Genomic DNA, 19,061 nt, shown 5'->3' with positions numbered 1-19,061 from the left:
GAAAATGAAAAGCAAGTAAGTGGTTACTGATGTGCCTATCAGGAAAAGTTGAACATTAAGTGTTCTGCAAAAGGGAAGTCAAGGGGAAAAGGCAACGTCGTGGGAGGGGGAATTGGAGGAAAGGGATCAAAAGGTACATAAGATAAATAAGTACTAGGGATATAATGTACAGCATGGCAGCTGTCATTAACACTGCTATGTGATACATAGGAGAGTTGTTAAGTGAGTACATCCCAAGAGTTTTCATCAAAAGGAGAAACTTTTTTCTTTTTATTATAGCTATACATGGTAGATGTTAACTAAATCTATTGCGGTAATCACTTCACAATGTATGTAAATCAAACCATCATGCTATACACCTTAAACTTATAGAGTGATGCATGTCAATTATATTTAAGTAAAACGGGGCAGGGGGGGAGGCAATTTATAGGGTCAGGTAACTCCAGTAAAGCTTAGAAACTAAGACATATAAATGAAGGTAAAGGAGAGGGCACTGAAGCAGGAGGACTGACCCAAAGCCTATGTGAGGAACAGCCAAAATTCTATAGTTCCCACTACTCTGCCCACACAGACACGCAACTGCTCTTCCCCCAGCACAGAAGAAACAAGAGGTAAACATGAGCCAAAGAGGCTCTGCGCTCAGTAACACCAAGACAGCTGACCAAAAACAGGAGAAATAACTAAATTATGACTCTTTGAACACTGTATTTTCCCTATCTATTCGTAACACTAGTAGTCAAACAAAATATAGGACACCAGTTAAATTTGAATTTCAGATAAATGATAAATAATTTTTAGTGTATGCATGTCTCAAATATTGCATGCAAATTTAACTAGTGTTCTATATTTTAATTTGCCACATCAGGCAAACCTACCTTCAGGCTAGAGACTAGAGAATTGCTCTTTGGGGAATCTCACTGTCCCAGGAAAGGAAAGATATAAACATTAGGGTTAGTCAACGAAATCACAAATATTTACCTGATCACACACACCACACACACACACATTTCCCGTAAGAAACAGTTTCCTCTACAATTTACTCAAATTCTAAGACCCTTTCTTGCACCCTTAGAGTGCAAGAAACACACCAATTTTTTTTAACTTTTCAAAGTAAGGTTAAAAAAAATTTTAACTTTGAATAAATATAGCAAAATGTGATGCTTAAGTAAGACAATGAAAATAAATACACCAAAACTTGAAGAATTATTCAGATGTGTAACATTTTACCTTTTACGCCTTCAAAGAACAGCACAATTTTGGTCTTTATTTTTATAGCCCTTTTTTTAAATTTTGTATGATATTTTATAATCTTGGAGTTTAAAAAAATATGCTGCTTATCCAAAGGATTTTTAAGTGTGATTAAATCATCAATGTATTATTATTTAGCAATGAAATGACAGCAAAGAACACCTATATACTAAAATATTCCATGTGATTCACTGCACTAACGAATCACAGAATTCAGAGAAGGTGAGTTATAATGAAAGCTTGTTTTGAAAGAAGAAAACAGCAAGGCTCAAGGGACCCAAGACGGTAGGGTAATAAAGAAAACAAAATTTCTAAGAATGGTTCTCAAACCTAACTGATCGTTAGAATAATCTGGCTATCTACTAGGAAAAAAAAATTTCAAAGTTAAAAAACATCAGACCTCCTGACTCAGAATAACAGGAGTACGGCCAAAATTTTAGAATTTTTGAAACTTCCCCCATGAGATTCTGTAATCAGCAAGATTATGGAACCACTAACTCAGAATGCTGACTTGGGTGTGCTAATTCAATAGTATGATCTATTTGCCTTAAGGACAACTATAATGCTATAGAAAATAAATGATGAAATCATTCTTCTTACCTTAGACACATTGCTGACATAATTCATTTGGATAGTACTTTCCTTATCAACTTGATTACAAAGGTTCTGTAAAGTAGATGCGTATTCTTTATCACTTTTTATTCTCAGGGCCATGAATTTCTTCACTGTTTCCAGTAACCGTAATTCCCAGTCTTGCAATTTTAACACAGCTTCATGTGAATTCTTCAGGTCACTCCCAAACCCCATTTTTGTAAGGCACTGTCTTATCCTCCACACTGCACAAGTAGCCTTCTAATCAGCACATATCTGCATATGTAAACAGAAGGAAAAAATCTTAAATCAAAAGGAAATTAGTCTTCAAAGCAAAGTTATGGCCCATTCTTTTTAGAGTGAAAAAAAAAAAAAATCACTATAACTGAAAGCTTTCCCCCAAAGATCAGGAATAAGATGAGGATTCTCACCACTTCTATTCAAAATTATAATGGAGGTTCCAGCCAGTACAATAAAATAAATGAAATAATTTCCATTGAAATTGGAACGGAAAAAGTAAAAATATATTTGCAGATGTTGTGACACAGTATATAGAAAATCCTAAGGAATGCAATTTAAAAAGTATTAGAACTAATAAATGAGCTCAGTAAGTTTACAGAGTGCAAGATCAATATACAAATATCAACTGTATTTCTATATACTAGCAATGATCAATCCAAAAATGAAATTAAAAAATTCTATTTACAACAGCACCACAAAGAATAAAATAATTAAGAATAAATTTTACAAAACTAACCCAAACATTTACTCTTTAAGTTACAAAACATTTTTGAAAAAAATTAAAGAAGACCTAAATAAATGGAAAGACTCATGTTAATGGAGCCAAAAGACTTAATATTTTTAAGAAAGCTATACTCTTCAATTTGATCTACAGACTTAATTCAATCCATATTAAAATCTAAGCTAGCTTTTTTTTTTTTTTGCAAAACTTAACAAGTTAATCCTAGAATATATATCGAAATGCAAGGGAGCCAGAATAACCAAATAAATAACAAACCAAAAAAACCCTGAAGAAGAACAACAAAGTTTGAGGACTCACACTTCAGTGCCAAGTCTATTCAATGGGGGAAAAGAAGTCTTTTCTATTAATGGTGCTAGGACAATTGGACTGCACATGCAACAGAATTAAGCAGGATGCCTTCTCAGACCATAGACGAAAAATTAACTCTAAAGGAATCACAGATATAAATATCAGAGCTGAAACTATAAAACTCTCAGAAGAAAACAACAGTAAATCTTTGTGACCTTGGCTCAGGTAATGGTTTCCTAGAAAGGACACCAAAAGTATAAGCAACAAAATAAAAATACATAAATTTGGTTTCATCAAAATTAAAAAATTCTGTACCTCAAATGCCACCATCAAGTAAGTGATAAGACCACAGAATGGGAGAAAATATTTATAAATCATATATCTGATAAGAATACTTCTATCTGGATTATATAAAGAATTATTAGAACTCAGTAATAAAAAAGACAAATCAACTACAAATGGGCAAAGGATTTGAGCAGACATTTCTCCAAATAAGGTTTACAAATAAATGTCCACTAAGCAATGAAAAGACTTTCAATATCATTATTCACTAGGAAAAACAAACAATCAAAACCACAATGAGATACCATTCCATACCACTAGGAAGTCTATAATCAAAAAAATAGATAATATCTAGTGTTGGAAACTGTGAAAAAAATTAGTACCATCATATACTGCTAATGTAAATGTAAAATGGGCAGTTCCTCAAGTTAAACACAGAGTTATCAGATATAACCCAGAAATTCCACTCTTATGTATATACCCAAGAGTAATGAAAACATACGCTTACACAAAAAGTTGTACATGAATGTTCAAACACAATCGCTGGTAAGAGTCACAAAGTGGAACAACCTAAATGTTCATCAACTGATCAATGGATCATGATGTATCATACAAAGAAATCTTATCTGGCAATGAAAAGGAATGAAGTATTGACACAAGCCACAACATGGATAAACCTTGTAAACTTTATGCTAAGTGAAGAAGCCAAACCAAAAGACTGACATACTACATTACCTTCTTATGTGAAATGTCCAGAATCTATATCTAGAGACAGAAAATTAGATTAGTGGTTGCCTAAAGCCAATGAATTTGAGGTGAAATGAGGAGTTACTGCTAATGAGTACTGGATTTCATTTTGGGATGATGGAAGTGTTCAAAAATTAATTGTGGTGATGCTTAGGACAACTCCATGAACAGAATCAAAACCACTAAACTGTACAGTTTAAATGGGTGAATTCTTCAGCATGTGAGTTGTATCTCAAAGTTGTTTTAGAAAAATCACTGCAGCATAACTTACAATCATCTAAAGGACGGTTATCAGAAACTTCCCCCAAAATATCCTGCTTGTTTGCTATAAATCCCAAGAACTATGATAGAATTTATTTTCCTCTCTACTCTCCTAGAACTTCAGATAGTGAATCTTCAGGGTCAGTGAGAAGAAGTAAAGAAACACATCTTTTATTTTTAGGTGGCTCATCATACCAGAAGTCAATTTTTTGTTAATTCAGCTGAAATCTTCTAAGCTATACAGAAAAGTGAGAAGAGGTCTATCTCTCCAACCTCAGTGACGTCATCTAAAGAGATGGTGAAAATGTGGGTTTGCCGAAAACAACAATTACAGTTTTTCCAAACTGAAAACTGCCCCATTTTACGATCAAACAAGAAGAGGGGAAAAAAGTTGTAGAAAAATGTACTTCAGCAAACAGGACACTAAATGGGCCTTAACATAAATAAATCAATACAAGGGACCTGACATTCACTTTAATATCAAGTAGTATAATTCCAGTTTTTTCACTTCGTAGGTAGTAGCTTTAAAATTTTTTCTTTGATATACTGTATCTTTATGGGTCACAAAAATGAACATTTTTCTGTTATTTTATGTATAGCTCAACTAAGTCTCCGTGAAGATATACTCTATCTCATTCCATGTTTCCAATAAAAGAATAAGAAACATTTTTTTGAGGACAAAGAAAGGTGAAACATTTTGCTTTTTTTTTTTAAACTGTATCTGAGTTGTGGTTCATTTAATTCTGTAACTTGGAATAAATATCATTTCTGCTTCTAAATACATCTAGCTCTAGTCTAAGCCTTGACAATCTTTTTTTCTTCCGTTATCAGAAACTTTGAAAAGATTATAAAGAGCTTAAAAGAATAAAAAAGGAAACAGAATCTGGCTGCTATCTGAAAAACACTCCAACCCATCCTAAAGACTTATTTATATACAGCAATATTCTAGGTCAGGGTTAATATAAAATAATCTAATACATGGTACTACTCCTTGAGGAATGACAAATAAAAACATTTCAAAACAACTCCATAATTAACTAAGACTATGTCCAATTACCAAATTAGTAGAGATTATAAATACTTTAGGAATTAGGGAAATGATATCCTATAGATAATTTTCCATAGATATCAAATAATATATATAAAACATCATTTCAATAGTGTTGGAGTTCCATCCAAATCATAGCCTATGTGAATTTGTTCAGTGCCCAACCTTCACCACCATGTTGTGTGGTAGACGTGATCATGGCATATTCATTCAGTGGAATACCATTCAGCTTTAAAATAAAAATGAGAAATTTTTTTTTGTATTGATATGGAACTATCATTAAGAACTAGATGAGGGGAGTGTATAGTTCAGTGCTAGAGTGCATGCTTAGCATGCACAAGGTCCTGAGTTCAATCCCCAGTACCTCCATTAAAATAAATATAAACCTAATTACCTCCCCCCAAAACAAACAAAAACAATAAATAAATAAGCAAATAAACAAATAAATAATTTGTAAAAGAACTGGAAAAATGCAAAATACAGAACTTGGTAAGCTTACATTGTGTAAAAAGGAGGAAGAATAACAGAGACTAAATTTGCTTGTAAGTGCACAAAATTTTTCTAGAACATGTAGTGTGTGGGGCACAGGATGGGACATCTTTTCATTGTACATTTGAATTTTGTTTTAAGTGAATGTGTTGATATAACCTATTTTAAAAATTAATTAATTAAAGAGTTTTTGAAGAGAAAAAGATAGTATTAATGCAGCTTAGAATAGGCCAGAAAAGAAAGCTTCCTAGAAATTGCAAGATATGAACTAAGGCTGGAATAATAACCATGATTTAGACTGCAAAAAGTCAAAAAGGTAATGTATTTCAGGAAGTAGAAGCAGCATGGAGAAAATAAGTGAACAGGGGGTGAAGCAAAAAAAAAAAGTCTCCAAAATCAAGCTAGATGTGGCAAGCAGTGGCAGAAGGCATACCAATTTATCTCTTGCTACTGTAATGTGAAGAAAACTGATTAGGACCAAATTTCTTTAATTAATGGATTTTTAAGACAAAATGACAAGGTCATGAAAGGTGATGTTTTAAATGATTACTCTGCTAGTGCTAGTTACACAAGTGTGTTCAGTTTGTGAAATTTCATAAAGCTGAGCACCTGTGATTTGTGCACTTTTCTATATGTACATTGTAGGTAATTAAAAGAGAGAGAGAGAGAGACAGATTTTAGTCTGTAAGCTAAGTATAAAATGGCTTGAAGGGAGAAAAACAAAATAAGACATGAAAGGGCAAATTAGTAAGTCATTACAGCTACATAGCCTGAGAAGTGAGGATCTACAATTGACAACATCAGTGAGAATTAAGATCAAAGAGGCTTGACCTAGTGAATGGATTTAGGGAAGAAATGAGAGACAGATGATCCAATGACAACTTGAAGGCTTTAATAAGAAATGATGACAACATCAATAGAAATGGAAGAATGACAATACGGAGCTAATTTAAAGAAAATACATTCATTTCAGCAGGAAACAGAAGTTTAGGTAAAATATTAAAGCTAAAGATCTTAATTTTGAGAATACTTGCTTACAGGCGATAATCTCAATAGACTGAATGCTAACAGAAAAGCAGAGTGAAGGACAAAGCCCAGGAGAACCTGTCAATGGAAGAACCAGAGGAAGAGAGGCCAAACAAAGGGAAGGGATTAAGTAAGCAAAAGAATAACAGGTTTGACAGAGTTACAGAAGCTGGGATAAAAAAGAAGTTATTGGCAATGTCAATGTCAGAGAGATGTAAAAACTGCAAGAAGTCACTATTGGAATTTTCAGGTAAAGTCGGTATAGTAAAAGCAGTACCTCAGAAGCTCCTATCTCCAATCACCAATTAAAAGTATAAAAATATTTAAAGAAAAACAAAAATTTAAACATATCATCAGCAAATAAAGGAGCACAACTTTATGCCACAAGTTTCACAGCAAAGGAAAGTAAGAGAAAATTCTGGTGTTCTAGGCAGCATGGAAATGTGCCCAAACTACCCTAACTTTCAGAAGATACTCTGAGGAAGTAGAGTTAGCAAAACATGAGAATTCACCAATGTGAAATGCTCCAATGTGAAAATTCAGCAGAGACTGAACAAGCCAACCTAGGGAAAAATCAAGAAAATAACCAAAAAAAAGCTTCTCTGTACCAAGACAGGACCTGAAAAAATGCAGGGAGGGCGGCCTTGGCTTGTCATTTTCCAGGGCTCCGTGAAGAAACGGGGGATATAATTAAATCCAGGAGTACAAGATGTTTATGGAATCTCATAAGACAGAGTAAGTCTCAGGAAACCCAACAAGGCCAAACTCAGATCCAGCCAATATCTCCCCACCCTTCTATCTCCATGCTCATGTGACAAAGAAATCCAAATTAAAAGTAAAACCTAGCTGTTGATCCAGACAAGACGGCAAAGACCATTTTTCCCAGCTACACTCCACAAATCCCATAACTATAAACACTGGAATAGTGAAAGAGACAACCAAAGAACTTTGAAAATATAGGAAGAAGGCGAATTCCTTTGGCCCTAGGACCAGAAGAACAGCACAGAGGCAGGGTGTCTCGTGGTCCCCTCACCCAATAGAAAAAGGCCATCCAAATCTGACCTTTCCCAATCTCCAGTCTAGTAACAAAAGGCAGCCCATACAGGCTAACTCCCCCCAGGATCCAACAAGAGTCCCTCTGACAACATCAGGCAAGCCAGACATCATCAGCAAAGGAGACAGATTATGAACTGCACCAAAAATAAACAGCCAGCGGAAGCACTCACCTTCTCTGACAGGCCTGAGAATCCCTTTTTCTGCCAAGAGAAATGGAACTAGGCAGGAAGAACCAGCACGAGAGACCCAGCTACAGCAAGCAGTCCAGTCAGGAAGCCTTCCTGACCCCACAGGTCCCAGGATCTCCTTCCCCACCCAGAAATACAAGAGCAGGTGCACGGAACTAGCAAGAGGGACCAAGCTTCAGCAAGAGGTCCAGTCCAGGAAGGTACTTGTTCTCTGTGGGTCCAAGGCTCTCCTTTCCTGTCCAGAGACATCGGGGTAGCTAGGATTCATGATAAAGAAATCCCATCTCATTCCTCTAACCAGAGACATCTAGTAGCTCAGCCTGAGAAAGGTCTTCTACTCCCTCAAGCAGCTCTAGCAGGAACCAGTGGGAGCCCCAGCAATACCAGATAAAGCAAACCAAAACAACAGCACAGAGACCCTGAAAATTAAACTGTCATTGGAACCACAGCCCACAAAGATAGACCAAGACCTGCAAGTCAAATGTGAAGAGTGACTGATGGCCTGTGCCCCAGAGTCTCCTAATATAATAGATAAAATATTTAGGCTTCAATTGAAAATCTTCAATAGGACAGTAACTTACTACCTGTGGTTCGTTAAATGTCTCATGATCATACATACCTCTGTGCCTTTGAAGATGTTGTTCCTTCAATCTAAATGTTTTTTCTCCCTTGTTTGCCTGGAGAATTATCAGCAACTAACTTTAAAGCTATATTCTCTGTGAAGCCTTCTCTGACCATCCCCACAACCACAACCACTCAGGCCTACTTAGGCATTCCCTTTTCTCAGATTTCAGGGATCATGTTTGTATCTGTGATTATGCAACACTTCTCATAGAGTATTTTAATTATTTGTTTAGCTTTATCTCCCCCATTAAATGAGAAGCTACATGGAAATAAGAATATTACAGCATTTTCATGTTTATATCACTGGGGCTAAAATTACCACCCAGAATTCAGTAGGCATTCAATTTATTACAAATAATTGCAAGAGCAAACTCATTTTTTTTAATTTGTAAATAAGATTTCAAAACAAAAATTTCTATAATTTAGTGGACAGTAAGTACAAATCAGGCTGAAATAGAGTATTATGCAAAAGTACATGCATGTTAATTAACAAAGATGACTATTTTCAAATAGCTTCTTTTTTTAAAAAAATGAAACTAGTAAAAATCCCAGTAAACTGACTATTTAGATTTATTTAAGTCTATCTTATTTAAAGGTACTCAGCCTAGTATTTAGGATCAAGTGAATTATGTTGAGTTTTCAATTCACCATAAATAGTGATTAAAAAACTGTAAAATAACCATTAAAAACTCCCATATTTTCAAAAACTAGAATTTCATTCTATATAAAATAGATCCATAAATACATAATTCTTAAACAAAAATAGACATTATTAGATAGCAAAATATAAATATCCTTGGCAGGATAATAGAATTCCCCTGGTAGTTCCTGTAAGTATAAGAGTTTCTGGCAACTTTTACATTCTCCAAATACACAGATGGACATAGTGCTTTTATATAGTATTAAGAAACTTTAATGTATATTGAATACTCTTTTTCAAGTAAGGGAGATTTATTTTAACATAGAATATCTTATGGTCAAAAATATGTCTTAAAAAATATTTAATTATTTCCTTTTTTTTTTTTTTAACATTGACAGAGAAATTCAAATATGCCACTGGGGTATGCTTATTTAGAAAAATCAGAAAATAAGTGAATAAATAGAAATAGAAAAATCTTTTACTTCTCCCCCAAGAGATATATAATAGACTTAATAGAGTTTGCAAGAAATTTAATTGAGTTTGAATTTATAATCTTTGACTAATAAAACCCATCAAAATCCATTTATGGTTCAAGTTACTTTATCTGAAAATGTTTGTTCATTGATAAAGACTATAAAATCATTAACCAGTTGAAGTACAAAAATAATTACTTAATTGTATTTCTTAACTTTTATATACTTCAATACTGACAGAAGTCAGAAACAGTGACTCTATTTGAACAAAATAGTAAGCTGCTTGCAGCAAGACTGAAACAGTCACAAAAAGCCACCGAGTATACAAGTAATAACCACAGTTACAAACCAAAAACTGACCTCACATGAATACAAAGTGAGGAGCTTTTTCAGAAGCAGTTAAACAGGTAGGAATGAGCAGTCACCAAAGTTTCATGACAAAGACAACATCATTTACTACCAGTTAATATATGCTAAACTTGACCACCTTAAACAGATACGGTATCTAAAATTCCTCCCATGCTTTCTTTATTTGAAAGTGTTGCTGTTAGCTTAATTTAAAATAAAGGTTAAATTCAACTGAACACACTGGATTGGCCAGCCAGCCTACTGGAACAGAATTAATAGATAATGACGTTCCATTGAGAGAGAATACTGAATAAAAGCTGTGAGTCTAAAAATGAACACTGTGTTATTTTTAATTCTTTTTATTTTAAAAATGTTTCTTAAGTATTGACATTTAAAATTATTTGGGGCACTTTGCAGGATTCTTGCAAAAATTGAGCAATGGAAAGACAGATACAAAGTATGAAAAGGAGAGGGCCTAGTCAGGAAGAGGTCTCAGAGGAGCCTGTCTACAGCTAAGTCAAGGAAAGGACCTGTCAGTAGCAGCCCTAAGTTAAGGAAATGTGGATACTTTGCTGGGAACTTACAAATAGATACCTCTTGACTTAACTCTTCCTATATGATCAATTATTATAAAAAAAGTTCAGTTTTCATATTAGGCCAATTTTTTTTTTCCTTCAAAGAGAGTAACACTGTGCAGAGAAGTCAAAATAATTTCAAAATCTGTATGTGTACTTTCAAATAGGTTCATTAAAGGCACACAAACACTAACAGAATGGCAAGCAACAAGTTTCATCAGTTTTAAGTTATATGAACTACGGGTCAAAACCAGCTCCTGCTCTGCAATGAGAAAGCCTGTCAGGGAGCCCAGACTGGACAGATCTTGTGCCCTTGTTTAGAACATAGAGGAAAGTCAGTTCCATCCTTGGCTTTTTTGTATAATTCCACCTTTCCCCAAAAGGCAAAATCTAACCCCTGCTCCCGTCCCATCCTTCTCTATAGTAGTGCCCTAAATTGTTCTTCTAGAATTCCATTCAGTTTGTAAATAAACTTCTCTAAATCTCTACCCTCCAATTCCCATCTGACACCTGGCTCCCCCAAAACACAGGGCTCTCAGGTGAGGATACACCCTGCCTACATTCCACCACCCATACCCATGGGGCTGGAGTACCAGGGGTGGTGGAGGGATGGGTAACCTTATCCTGATTTCTTAGTGTCATTTCCAAACCACTGCTCTTCCCATCTTATCCAAAAATCTCTTCTCCTTTGAAATCTATACCATTCAGCCTTACCAAATCCTACCCCACCTTGCTGTTATTTGTCTCCAAATCTGCCTCTCACTCTCCATCTTGCCACTCAAGTCTTATTCTTGAACCCAACCCAACTCCTACCTTCACTCATGGAGATTTTAACAGCTGTAGTCTTTCTCTTCACCAAAGACCCATTCAATCAAATCCATTTCAACTACCCGTTGCTACTGGCCAGAGCCTGAATCCAAAATTGTTTCACCTCTGCAATGCTAAATTTTAATATTCTAGTTTTAGGTCAAACCTACTACCTTCCTACTCTCTCTGAAGTCTAAGTTGCTACAACACCTACTTTAGGCCTCAAAAGTACTACTGATCAAACTGTTTTCCTTAAAATTTATCAGCTCCCCCTATACTCCTTCCCTTCTAGGGTAAGGATTTCACTTATCATCCAGAACTGGGGTAATTTTAAGAGTAAAATGGGGTGCTGTTCTTTACTATGCCAGGACTATGGGTGAAAACCTGGTCTGTCCTGGGCAAACTGGGACACAGAGCCCTCCTACTTCTTCCTCTACACATAATGAATCAACTGGATTTTCTATTGCACTTGTCCTAAAAACCTCCAACTCTAAATCGATTCTTCTTTACTCGCCCTAGCCATTTTTTTTAAGGCTTGGCTACCTCTTACTAGTATTTAAAGCCTCTCTCAGATCACCTCCTCTAGGCAGCCTTCTCTGTCTCTGCTCTTTATTATCACAGCACTCAGGAATGACAGTATCCTACTCACAACTACATCCTCACACAATGTCAAGCATACAAGTGCACACCATAGATGTACTCAGTGAGTCTCAAAGTTGTACTCTGAGTATCTCTTATGTGTTTATTCTGAAGTACAACACATGAAAAATGATTTCTTTTACAACTTTATAAAGATTAAACAGGTCAAAAAGAGGTATTTCTAAATTAACAGAGAGCAAATACACAAGTAAAAACTAGTAGGTATTTTCCTTAACATGAGGTTTTTAAATTTATCTTCTCCTTATATTCAGTTAACTCTGGTTTTTATCTGTTACCTTCTGCTAGTGATTGTCCTCTTACATTCTGAAATAAAGTTACACCTAACAAATTTTGGAAGTACATGAAATGCAGGTAGAAATCAAATGATAAGTAGGAAAAGCAAATTTCAGAACATACATATCAAATGATCCTAATTTTTAAATTATACAAACATAAACCTGCATGTTCTTTAATACAATTGTCCCTTCATATCCAAAGGTTCTACATCTGCAGATTCAACCAACTGTGGATCAAATATTCAAGAAAAAAAATTTCTGAAAGTTCCAAAAAGTAAAGCTTGAGTTTTCCACATGCCAGCAACTATTCACGTAGCACTTACACTGCATTAGGTGTTATAAGTGATCTAGAGATGATGTAAAACGCAGGCACACCTCATTTTATTGTGCTTCACTTTATTCACTTCGCAAATACTGCGTTTTTCACAAATTTAAAGTTTGTGGCAACACTGTATCAAGCACGTCTATCGGTGCCATTTTTCCAACAGTATTTGCTCACTTTGTGTCTCTTCGTCATATTTCAGTAATTCTTGCAATATTTCAAACTTTTCATTCTTATTATATCTGTTATGGTGGTCTGTGATCAGTGATCTTTGATGTTATTCCTACAACTTAGTGAAGGCTCAAATGATGGTAAGCATTTTCCAAAAATAAAGTAATTTTTAATTAAGGTATGTACATTGTTTTTTAAAACATACTGCTGCTGCACACTTAACTGACCACAGTATAATGTAAACATAACTTCTATATGCACTGAGAAACCAGAAAATTTGTGTGACTTGCTTTACTGCAATATCCACTTTATTGCAGTGGCCTGGAACCAAACCACAGTATCTCTGAGGCATGCCTGTCTATGGGAGGATGTGCATGGGCCAAATACAAATACTACATCATTTTATACAAGAGGCTTGAACATCCTCAGATATCGCTATTAGCAGAGGATCCTGGATCAGTGGTACCCCTCACAGACACCAAGGGATAACTGTATATATTTTAAAAATCCAAATTGATACACATCAAACTTTTAACATTAGCTACCACTGAAGAGTGATTGTCAGAATACTGGGAAGAATGTCATTTTTACTTTATGTATCTCTAGTTTGTATTTTTATAAGAAGGATATCTTTATTTTATAGTGTTAAAAAAGGTATAAAGAAAAGACCCCCCAGTAAGAAGATAAAAATCAAATTTCACAGGCAGAATGCCTAACACTAAAATTTACTTCTCCTCCAAATATACATGATTTATTTTTATTCAGAAAATGACAAAAGTACTTCTATTATGAGACAGAAAAATCCCCAAATTTTATCTGTGTAACAGAATCTTGGCCCCTCTCATAGAATGCTTCTGGTTTCCACTGAACAATTTCATCCCTGTTCCATATCCTAGACTCCTGAACCGAAAGTCTCACCCTTCTCTATTCCCTCGTTTTTTCAGGTTTTACCTTAACCAATTCTAGTTCTAATTCAACACCTTAACAACAAATTGGTCTAACCGCAGGTCAAACCATTACTGCGGTTGCCCAGGAAAGGAATCTTTGTCTTTTTGCTGGATGACTCAGTAAAAGCCTTTTATTCATTCATTTATTCACCCAATAAATGCTTTTTAAATGTGCACTGAGTGAGGTCCTGAGTACACAGAGATAAACAGTGCTGGTTGCAAACTCAGGGAGCTTATTAGAGAAAAAGAAAAGTTCTAACACATAATAGTAACTGCTCTAAGGAATCATTGTGCAAAGTGCAGTAAGAACATAGAAGTATAATCTAACCCTGGCTAAAGTAAAGGGAAGGAAAAGCCTTCACAGACATCCCTAAAACCTCCAGAGTAGTCCCTTCCTCACTGGCACTTTCTTGCTTCCCTCTCAACCAAAATGAGTCTCCCCACTTTGAAAATACTGCTTAGAACTTACCTCCTACTTCCTTCCCACAAAACTCCACTTGTTCCTAAATGCCATGTAATTCTCAAAGAAAGCCAACCAAATGTGTGAAGCTCAAAAGGAAGCAAGGAAAGAAGAAAGAGAACACTCACTAAATGCCAACTCTACACAAGGACAAGAGAGAGCGGGCACTTACACCTTCTCTCATAGTGCCAAGCTCCAGCTGCCTGTACTAACTTGCTTATGTATCATTTGCATTTTCATCTACTTCCCACTTGGAATTGTGCATTTTTCAAAGATGAAGGCTTAGACTGCTACAGCTTTATAATATACACAGCGACCATATACATATTCCTGGTTAGAAGGTGGGGGTGGGGCATGGTGCATGGAGGAGTAACTCCTGCAGACTTCTGCTGTTTTAAATGAATTTCAACCGCCAACTAGTGCCAGTGGGTTGACTACAACATAAATCTCCTATTTTGTTTGGTTTTTTTTTTTTTAATCTTTAACCTGATGCAGCCAAATGTAAAAACCTCAGCCAAAGTTAAATTTGGAATAATGTTTTCTTTTAAAAAAGCTAGTAATAAACAATTTTATCTCTAGCAACCTCAGAGAACTGGAAGGAAAAAGGAAATTGAAAATAAGTTTTAGATGAAAAATGTTGTAAGAAACCAGGCAGTTCTCAAAAAAGACATTAAGTATACACAAACTATATCTTTTAAATGAAAATACAGATCATGAAAAACAAAAAGAGGCGGGGGCTCTCTCAAGATTAAAAGAGAATAAAGAGAGACATAAGGATAAATGCAATACATGAAACCTGATTGAATCCTGAATCCAAAAACCCCAAACACTTTTTTTAGGGACAACTGGGGAGATTTTAATATGGACCATTATATTAAACATATTCTTATACTAATGTTAATTTTCTTATATAGATACTGATTTTGAATCATGTAGGAAATTCCATAATCTTAGGATATGCATGCTTTAATACCTATATTATATTATATATTTATATATCATAATATAAATACAATATATATCATTAATATAATTTCAAGTGGTTTTAAAACTATATAAACATATAAAAGAGAAAATGTAGCAAAATGTTAATAGTGAGTGAATACAGTTGAAAGGTAATATGGGTGTTCACTGTCCAGAATTTTTCATTTTTTCTGTAGCACTGACCGTTTTCAAAATGAAATATTGGAGGGGGAAGACAGCATGAGAGGAGGCCGGCTTGAGGGAAGCATAAGGAGTAAAAGCAGCACTGGTCTCAGCAACGTGAAAACCAGCTGCATGACCTTGGGCAGGTCATGGAACCTCTGCAGGTCTCAGCTGAAAGAGGAGGAAGGGGACAATCCCTGAGATAACTTCCCAGCTACAAATCCTATTACTCAACTACTTCTCAGCTCTAAAACGCAAATGATAACCAGGTACAAAGTGGAAAAACTCTCAGGACTGTTGTAACGATAAAATATAGTGTTTAAAACAGCTAGCCAAATGCTTGTCACATAGAGCACAGACAATAAATATTAACTCACTCTTAACATCAGAAAAGTTCTTCAGCAAAAAAACAAAAAATATGACTACTAATTTAAAAAAAATAAGTAACACAGAATTGGGAAGATCTACTTTAATATCTATTCAATTTCTATTGAATTAAAAACTTTTTCAGTTTGTACCCAAAATATCAGTTCTACAAGGCTGAATATAAATATGCTCCGATGAAACCAGAAAAACAAAACGATAATAAATGAACCTCCTAACTGTTTAGACAAGCTAAATCCTTTTCAGTGAGCTCAGTATGATATAATCTAAGGGTAGGATGCTCCAGAATCTGCAAAATAAAATAACTATAAAATTATACATCAGAACTTCGGGTAACAGTCTGCAAAGACTTCAGACTGGCTTAAAATTTCAAAAGACTTATCTCTTTTAAAGAGAGAGCATGGGGGAGAAGGCTTAATATAGAGTGTAAAAGTATACATAATTATTTCACTTCCAGAAAGATTCTGAAATCTTTCATGAAAAATGAAAGAAAATGAAATTAAATTCATAATTAACTCAGTCATATAAGTTAAATTTCAGAGGAAAAAGAAAAATAAAGCATTAACTAGTACATTTCAAATCTGTCAGGTGCTTTTATTTCCAGCACTAATGTTATCTGTAGCATTATAATTAATTTCCCTTTTGGTGAAATAACAAACTCTTGAGATAATGGGAAAGATAGCTACCTAAAAGGATTGTCCACCCAGCTGCTCAAAACCAAAAATCAGAGTCATCCTCGATTGTGTCCTCTCTTTCCATGCCCCAAATATCCACAAGTCCATTAAATCTTGACCGAAAAAAAAAAAAAAAGCATCTCAAACCCATCCATCTCTCTCTTGTTGCAAGCATCTTATCAGGGTACCACCGTCTCTCACCTTAGCTCCTAAAACTGCCAGCTTTTACTTTCACCCCAGCTAGCCATTCCTCACACAGTAGCTGAAATGATGGTATCATTTAAGAACAAAACAAACTACTTGCCAAACCCTTCAAAGCCCTGAATTTTTCTATAACCTCTTTTACTCATCTCGGCCTCTCTCTTTATGTCAGCCACACCAAGCTTTCTTCTATTCTTCAAACTCGCCAAGCTCTTTCCTTCTTCAAAGGCTTTACACCCACTATTCCTCCTTTTTCTTAATTCCGCCCCCCCAGCATTATTGAGACATTAATGACATATAATATATGTCAATTTAAGGTATGCAATGTGATAATTAAATACATATACATATTGTAAAATGATTATCACAATAGGGCTAGTTAACATCTCCATTCCTATATGTAATTATAATTTTGTGTGTGTGTTGATGACATTTAAGATTTACTCCTTTAAAAACTTTCAAGCATATAACACAGTATTGGTAATGATGACCACCACGTTGTGCACTAGATCCCCAGAACTGACTCATCTGACAGCTGGGAGTTTGTACTCCTTGACCAGCATTTCCCCATTTCCCCCACTCCCCAGACTCTGGCAACCAGACTTCTCTACTCCCCCACTTCTGGCTTTTTAAGATTCTGCAAAAATGTGAAAACACACAGTATTTCTCTTTCTCTGACTTATTTCACTCTTCTAGTCCTTCAAATTGCTTTCCCCACCAAAAATACCGCCACACACACACACACACCCTCCTTGAAATAGCTCCTTCTCATATACAGGTTTCATCTTAAATATCAACTCCTTAGAGGAGCTTTTTGTGATCGCCCTACCTAAAGTAGCTCCTGCCATCTTACCCCAAGCCATCTGCTCTTGCTTTCCTTCAAAAAATTTATTGCAATTCATAATTATTTTGTCAGTTTACTTTTATAACCTGTACCCACTTCTAAATATAAGCTATAAATAAAGATAGGAAATCCAACTTATTCATCATTAAATCCCCAGAAGCAGGAAATTCTCTGATCCTTAACAGAAGCCTATTAATGTGCATCAAATTAATGCATGAAATAGTAAAATGAATATAGAACTATACTAGGTAATAGACTATTGGTAGAAATACAAAAACTAGAAGGAGAAGTAAGTTTTTGAGAAGAAAAATAAACTATGTTGAGTTTGGCTCCAGGCAGTTGAAAATACAGGACTGGTAGGTGCACAAGTGGGAAAAGAGACATACAGATTGGGATTCTGCTGATTTTCAGTGTTAGTTGAAAAAAATAATAAGTACATAACAAATGGAATAGAATTCAGTAAGGTAAGTGCCAAGCAAAAAATAAATAACATAAATATAAAATGAAGGTAGACTGCCTAGGTAGGAAAATAATCTAACATAAAGAACACACAAAATTAAGACAAGTCAAAACTTTTTACAGTTTCAGAAAAAAATATATATATATATAATTTTTATTAATTTACTAAGAAGAGTAAAGTAATCCTACCTTACTACTATTCATTGCTGGTCATATCTTAGCTAAAGTAGCAGGTCCATGTTGAAGGATTACACGTAAGGGATGAGGAAGACACTTGAGAAAGCGTGCAGTGAGGTCTCACAGGAATGATCATAGGTCTAGGCAGAAAACACAAGCTGCAAGAAGAAATTCAAGGAGTCAGAACTGTTCACTACTGAGAAAAAGGTAAAAATGGACACATGGGGTAGAGGATGCTCCTACTGGAAATCAATGTCAGCTGTTTATCACTTCACCACATTCAAATAAGAATCCTCTACTTACCTAACTTGTCCATCCCCTGCTAACTCGCTCACCTTTCTTCCCACAACTTTCCCAATGAGTCCTGTATTTTATTTTCTCCCTAACCTACTTCCTCACTGTCCAAGAGGTCATTCATGTTCTTCTCCATTTTCACAGCATGAAACTAATTTCTAGTATGAAGCTCAACAGAAGCAAAATTTTAAATACTTTAAATATACTACGTTAAAATATTACCACCTAAAGAAATAATTAACTCTGCACGAAAGACTTTGTCAAAGGCTGGGAAGGTTTGGGAAGGTTCTTCTGGTAAACACCCACTCTCTGTCTAGCAGGATTAGTTTGCAGAAGCACGGCTCTTGCACTGGCTGTTCCCTCACTCCTTGAAGCTAGAATAATTTCTAGGATGTTCCTTGGTCACTGGCTCTCTTCTTTACAGTTGATATCAAAATGTGCAGTTTACAGGCCTGTCACAGTTTCTCATTTTTTTGCCTCATGCCCCCATACTTCTAATCCTGATTTCTTGGTTTATAATCAGCTCTCCTCTTTCAAGCTCCTCTTTTTTTGTTTGCCTATTCTGTTTCCTGTCATTTCCCCTGCTTCCTTGA

The 19,061-nt window shown here is 35.2% G+C and overlaps 1 protein-coding gene across 9 annotated transcripts in view; it reads right to left on the bottom strand.

The window, feature by feature from the left end:
• FER (FER tyrosine kinase) overlaps nt 1–19,061 on the bottom strand; it is a 367,832-nt gene that overhangs the window by 334,711 nt on the left and 14,060 nt on the right. For 6 of the 9 annotated variants that reach the window (XR_004318629.1, XM_032476468.1, XM_032476476.1 and 3 more), the window contains 2 exons: nt 18,187–18,332; nt 1,849–2,115 (listed from right to left, as the gene is read on the bottom strand). Coding sequence is in view for 7 of the 9 variants with exons in the window: in XM_032476468.1 (XP_032332359.1) it covers nt 1,849–2,055 (207 nt within the window). In the remaining 2 variants the exon portion in view is untranslated. Of the gene's footprint in view, nt 1–1,848; nt 2,116–18,186; nt 18,333–19,061 lie in introns of those variants that run through there. The other 3 variants (XM_032476472.1, XM_032476473.1, XM_014552733.2) reach the window with 2 other exon arrangements.

This window comes from Camelus ferus, chromosome 3 (assembly GCF_009834535.1).
Source record: "Camelus ferus isolate YT-003-E chromosome 3, BCGSAC_Cfer_1.0, whole genome shotgun sequence".
Lineage (NCBI taxonomy): Eukaryota > Metazoa > Chordata > Mammalia > Artiodactyla > Camelidae > Camelus > Camelus ferus.
The sequence above is the reverse complement of the archived record's forward strand: the minus strand, read 5'-3'. Positions and strand labels throughout refer to the sequence as shown.